This window comes from Physella acuta, unplaced genomic scaffold (assembly GCF_028476545.2).
Source record: "Physella acuta isolate Inbredline_101_S28 unplaced genomic scaffold, ASM2847654v3 ptg000098l, whole genome shotgun sequence".
NCBI classification, from domain to species: domain Eukaryota; kingdom Metazoa; phylum Mollusca; class Gastropoda; family Physidae; genus Physella; species Physella acuta.
The window spans coordinates 51,135-57,395 of NW_026731618.1; the positions used below are offsets into that span (position 1 = coordinate 51,135).

At 42.9% G+C, this 6,261-nt stretch overlaps 1 protein-coding gene across 1 annotated transcript; it reads right to left on the bottom strand.

Moving 5' to 3' along the window:
• Positions 1 to 745: 745 nt before the first annotated feature.
• Positions 746 to 5,487, bottom strand: LOC131930156 (phospholipid-transporting ATPase ABCA3-like). Its single transcript, XM_059286572.1, has 3 exons — positions 5,389 to 5,487; positions 4,011 to 4,165; positions 746 to 937 (listed from the first exon to the last, which is right to left on the bottom strand). Exons 1-3 carry the CDS (start codon positions 5,468 to 5,470, stop codon positions 746 to 748), a joined length of 429 nt encoding a protein of 142 aa, XP_059142555.1. The 5' UTR covers positions 5,471 to 5,487.
• Positions 5,488 to 6,261: the final 774 nt, after the last annotated feature.

The window sequence follows — 6,261 nt, forward strand, 5'->3', positions numbered from 1 at the left end:
TAATTTACTCACCATAAACCCTCTTTAAAAACAAGGGTTGCTACAACACTGAACCATCTAATTTACTCACCATAAACTCTCTTTAAAAACATGGGTGTGCCGCAGCATTTAACTCTCCCCTCCGCCATGATGGCGATTCTGTCGCCCAGTACATCTGCCTCGTCCATGTAATGGGTCGTTAAAAGGATGGTTCGACCTTCTCTCATTTTCTTTAGGAAAGCCCACATTTCCTGTCTGGCGGCGGGGTCAAGGCCGGTCGATGGCTCGTCCAGAAACACCAGCTGTGTAATGGCAAAAATTAGAATAAAAAAGCAACGAAACAATTGCAACTCCACAACAAAGAAAAAAATAATCACCAACATTACTCCCGTCCCTCCAACAAAAGCACCGATATTACCTCCGTCCCTCCAACAAAAGCACCAACATTACCTCCGTCCCTCCAACAAAAGCACCAACATTACCTCCGTCCCTCCAACAAAAGCACCAACATTACCTCCGTCCCTCCAACAAAAGCACCAACATTACCTCCGTCCCTCCAACAAAAGCACCACCATTACCTCCGTCCCTCCAACAAAAGCACCAACATTACCTCCGTCCCTCCAACAAAAGCACCAACATTACCTCCGTCCCGCCAACAAAAGCACCACCATTACCTCCGTCCCTCCAACAAAAGCACCACCATTACCTCCGTCCCTCCAACAAAAGCACCACCATTACCTCCGTCCCTCCAACAAAAGCACCAACATTACCTCCGTCCCTCCAACAAAAGCACCAACATTACCTCCGTCCCGCCAACAAAAGCACAGGCTAGAGACAGTTTCCGCTGCTGACCGCCTGAGATGGTTGAGGACTGGGAGAGTTTTTCCCCCCCTAGACCAATCAGATCCAGATCTTTGTAAATCTCTTCATCACCTTCGGCAGAGTATTTGCCCTTGAGCTGATGAGTAAATCACATTACTCGTATCAAAGGTGGACTAGACGGACCTTAATATTTGAAGTGTGTGACAGGTAGGTTTACGTAGATGTTTGTTGTGTGACAGGTAGGTTTACCCAGATGTTTGTGTGACAGGTAGGTTTACCCAGATGTTTGTGTGACAGGTAGGTTTACCCAGATGTTTGTGTGACAGGTAGGTTTACCCAGATGTTTGTGTGACAGGTAGGTTTACCCAGATGTTTGTGTGACAGGTAGGTTTACCCAGATGTTTGTGTGACAGGTAGGTTTACCCAGATGTTTGTGTGACAGGTAGGTTTACCCAGATGTTTGTGTGACAGGTAGGTTTACCCAGATGTTTGTGTGACAGGTAGGTTTACCCAGATGTTTGTGTGACAGGTAGGTTTACTTAGATGTTTGTGTGACAGGTAGGTTTACCCAGATGTTTGTGTGACAGGTAGGTTTACCTAGATGTTTGTGTGACAGGTAGGTTTACCCAGATGTTTGTGTGACAGGTAGGTTTACCCAGATGTTTGTGTGACAGGTAGGTTTACCCAGATGTTTGTTGTGTGACAGGTAGGTTTACTTAGATGTTTGTGTGACAGGTAGGTTTACCCAGATGTTTGTGTGACAGGTAGGTTTACCTAGATGTTTGTGTGACAGGTAGGTTTACCCGGATGTTTGTGTGACAGGTAGGTTTACCCAGATGTTTGTGTGACAGGTAGGTTTACCTAGATGTTTGTGTGACAGGTAGGTTTACCTAGATGTTTGTGTGACAGGTAGGTTTACCCAGATGTTTGTGTGACAGGTAGGTTTACCCAGATGTTTGTGTCACAGGTAGGTTTACCCAGATGTTTGTGTGACAGGTAGGTTTACCTAGATGTTTGTGTGACAGGTAGGTTTACCCAGATGTTTGTGACAGGTAGGTTTACCCAGATGTTTGTGTGACAGGTAGGTTTACCCAGATGTTTGTTGTGTGACAGGTAGGTTTACCCAGATGATTGTGTGACAGGTAGGTTTACCCAGATGTTTGTGTGACAGGTAGGTTTACCCAGATGTTTGTTGTGTGACAGGTAGGTTTACCTAGATGTTTGTGTGACAGGTAGGTTTACCTAGATGTTTGTGTGACAGGTAGGTTTACCTAGATGTTTGTTGTGTGACAGGTAGGTTTACCCAGATGTTTGTTGTGTGACAGGTAGGTTTACCCAGATGTCTGTTGTGTGACAGGTAGGTTTACCCAGATGTTTGTGTGACAGGTAGGTTTACCCAGATGTTTGTGTGACAGGTAGGTTTACCCAGATGTTTGTTGTGTGACAGGTAGGTTTACCCAGATGTTTGTGTGACAGGTAGGTTTACCCAGATGTTTGTGTGACAGGTAGGTTTACCCAGATGTTTGTTGTGTGACAGGTAGGTTGACCTAGATGTTTGTGTGACAGGTAGGTTTACCTAGATGTTTGTTGTGTGACAGGTAGGTTTACCCAGATGTTTGTTGTGTGACAGGTAGGTTTACCCAGATGTTTGTTTCAGATGTTTGTGTGACAGGTAGGTTTACCCAGATGTTTGTGTGACAGGTAGGTTTACCCAGATGTTTGTGTGACAGGTAGGTTTACCCAGATGTTTGTGTGACAGGTAGGTTTACCCAGATGTTTGTGTGACAGGTAGGTTTACCCAGATGTTTGTGTGACAGGTAGGTTTACCCAGATGTTTGTGTGACAGGTAGGTTTACCCAGATGTGTGTGTGACAGGTAGGTTTACCTAGATGTTTGTGTGACAGGTAGGTTTACCCAGATGTTTGTGTGACAGGTAGATTTACCCAGATGTTTGTTGTGTGACAGGTAGGTTTACCTAGATGTTTGTGTGACAGGTAGGTTTACCCAGATGTTTGTGTGACAGGTAGGTTTACCTAGATGTTTGTGTGACAGGTAGGTTTACCCGGATGTTTGTGTGACAGGTAGGTTTACCCAGATGTTTGTGTGACAGGTAGGTTTACCTAGATGTTTGTGTGACAGGTAGGTTTACCTAGATGTTTGTGTGACAGGTAGGTTTACCCAGATGTTTGTGTGACAGGTAGGTTTACCCAGATGTTTGTGTCACAGGTAGGTTTACCCAGATGTTTGTGTGACAGGTAGGTTTACCTAGATGTTTGTGTGACAGGTAGGTTTACCCAGATGTTTGTGTGACAGGTAGGTTTACCCAGATGTTTGTGTGACAGGTAGGTTTACCCAGATGTTTGTTGTGTGACAGGTAGGTTTACCCAGATGATTGTGTGACAGGTAGGTTTACCCAGATGTTTGTGTGACAGGTAGGTTTACCCAGATGTTTGTTGTGTGACAGGTAGGTTTACCTAGATGTTTGTGTGACAGGTAGGTTTACCTAGATGTTTGTGTGACAGGTAGGTTTACCTAGATGTTTGTTGTGTGACAGGTAGGTTTACCCAGATGTTTGTTGTGTGACAGGTAGGTTTACCCAGATGTCTGTTGTGTGACAGGTAGGTTTACCCAGATGTTTGTGTGACAGGTAGGTTTACCCAGATGTTTGTGTGACAGGTAGGTTTACCCAGATGTTTGTGTGACAGGTAGGTTTACCCAGATGTTTGTTGTGTGACAGGTAGGTTTACCCAGATGTTTGTGTGACAGGTAGGTTTACCCAGATGTTTGTGTGACAGGTAGGTTCACCCAGATGTTTGTTGTGTGACAGGTAGGTTGACCTAGATGTTTGTGTGACAGGTAGGTTTACCTAGATGTTTGTTGTGTGACAGGTAGGTTTACCCAGATGTTTGTTGTGTGACAGGTAGGTTTACCCAGATGTTTGTTTCAGATGTTTGTGTGACAGGTAGGTTTACCCAGATGTTTGTGTGACAGGTAGGTTTACCTAGATGTTTGTGTGACAGGTAGGTTTACCCAGATGTTTGTGTGACAGGTAGGTTTACCCAGATGTTTGTGTGACAGGTAGGTTTACCTAGATGTTTGTGTGACAGGTAGGTTTACCCAGATGTTTGTGTGACAGGTAGGTTTACCTAGATGTTTGTGTGACAGGTAGGTTTACCTGGATGTTTGTCGTGTGTGATAGGTAAGTTTACCTTGAGAAAGAACTTGAGATGCTCATAGCAGGTGAGCTTAGGGAAGAGGACCCCGTGTTGTGGGCACAGACCGATAAACTCCCTGGCCTCGCTCGTGTTGGTAGCGAGGTCGTGACCTTGAACTGTGGTTGTTCCACTTGTAGGAGGCAGAAAACCTGACAAGAAACATGACACAAATATTCCCCTAACAAGAAACATGACACAAATATTCCCCTGACAAGAAACATGACACAAATATTCCCCTGACAAGAAACATGACACAAATATTCCCCTGACAAGAAACATGACACAAATATTCCCCTAACAAGAAACATGACACAAATATTCCCCTAACAAGAAACATGACACAAATATTCCCCTAACAAGAAACATGACACAAATATTCCACTGACAAGAAACATGACACAAATATTCCCCTGACAAGAAACATGACACAAATATTCCCCTGACAATAAACATGACACAAATATTCCACTGACAAGAAACATGACACAAATATTCCCCTGACAAGAAACATGACACAAATATTCCCCTGACAAGAAACATGACACAAATATTCCCCGGCAGGAAACCTGATAAGAAACATGACACAAATATTCCCCTGACAAGAAACATGACACAAATATTCCCCTGACAAGAAACATGACACAAATATTCCCCTGACAAGAAACATGACACAAATATTCCCCTGACAAGAAACATGACACAAATATTCCCCTGACAAGAAACATGACACAAATATTCCCGTGACAAGAAACATGACACAAATATTCCCCTGACAAGAAACATGACACAAATATTCCCCTGACAAGAAACATGACACAAATATTCCCCTGACAAGAAACATGACACAAATATTCCCCTGACAAGAAACATGACACAAATATTCCCCTGACAAGAAACATGACACAAATATTCCCCTGACAAGAAACATGACACAAATATTCCCCTGACAAGAAACATGACACAAATATTCCCCTGACAAGAAACATGACACAAATATTCCCCTGACAAGAAACATGACACAAATATTCCCCTGACAAGAAACATGACACAAATATTCCCCTGACAAGAAACATGACACAAATATTTCCCTGACAAGAAACATGACACAAATATTCCCCTGACAAGAAACATGACACAAATATTCCCCTGACAAGAAACATGACACAAATATTCCCCTGACAAGAAACATGACACAAATATTCCCCTGACAAGAAACATGACACAAATATTCCCCTGACAAGAAACATGACACAAATATTCCCCTGACAAGAAACATGACACAAATATTCTGGTTAAGAAAAAGAGAAGCTTGGGAATAATGTGTTTTCTTATCCACAGTCAAACGGCAGATAAGAGGTAGTTTCTCGACAACCTGTGATCATGTTGATGGTAGTTGTCTTCCCTGCCCCGTTATGCCCCAGCAGCACGGTGATCTGCCCCATGTAGAGGTCCATGTTGACCCCAGCTACAGCTATATGTTGACCAAACACCTGCAACAAAATTTGACCCCATCAGAACTAAAACTACACCCATAACCCACCCTGACTTATAAATCGATATATCAATTAGACATACGGCTCCCACACACTCCCCGTTACATATTTCCAAATACACGCATACAAATAATGCACAAAGTCTCATTTATATGTATCTCACATTTTTAAGAGACCAGTCGACATATGCTCTATATGGGATTTCATCTGGCGCCGTAAAAACACATAACCCTACCCATATTTGACATAACGTCACAGAAACCTACCTGTATACTCCTTAACGATACACAAACTACCTGTATACTCCTTAACGATACACAAAGTACCTGTATACTCCTTAACGATACACAAACCTACCTGTGTACTACTTAACCATTCACAAACCTACCTGTACACTCCTTAACGATACACAAACCTACCTGTGTACTCCTAACGATACACAAACCTACCTGTATACTCCTTAACGATACACAAACCTACCTGTGTACTCCTAACGATACACAAACCTACCTGTATACTCCTTAACGATACACAAACCTACCTGTATACTCCTTAACGATACACAAACCTACCTGTATACTCCTTAACGATACACAAACCTACCTCTAACGATACACAAACCTACCTGTAACGATACACAAACCTACCTGTAACGATACACAAACCTACCTGTAACGATACACAAACTTACCTGTATACTCCTTAACGTCACACAAACCTACCTGTATACTCCTTAACGATACACAAACCTA

Coding starts and splice junctions, on each gene's coding strand:
- LOC131930156 (XM_059286572.1), bottom strand. CDS start 5,470: ATGGACCTCTACATGGGGCAGATCACCGTGCTGCTGGGGCATAACGGG. Junction 4,166..5,388: donor TACCATCAACATGATCACAG/GTTGTCGAGAAA, acceptor GTTTCTTGTCAG/GTTTTCTGCCTCCTACAAGT. Junction 938..4,010: donor ATCTCAAGTTCTTTCTCAAG/GTAAACTTACCT, acceptor TTTACTCATCAG/CTCAAGGGCAAATACTCTGC.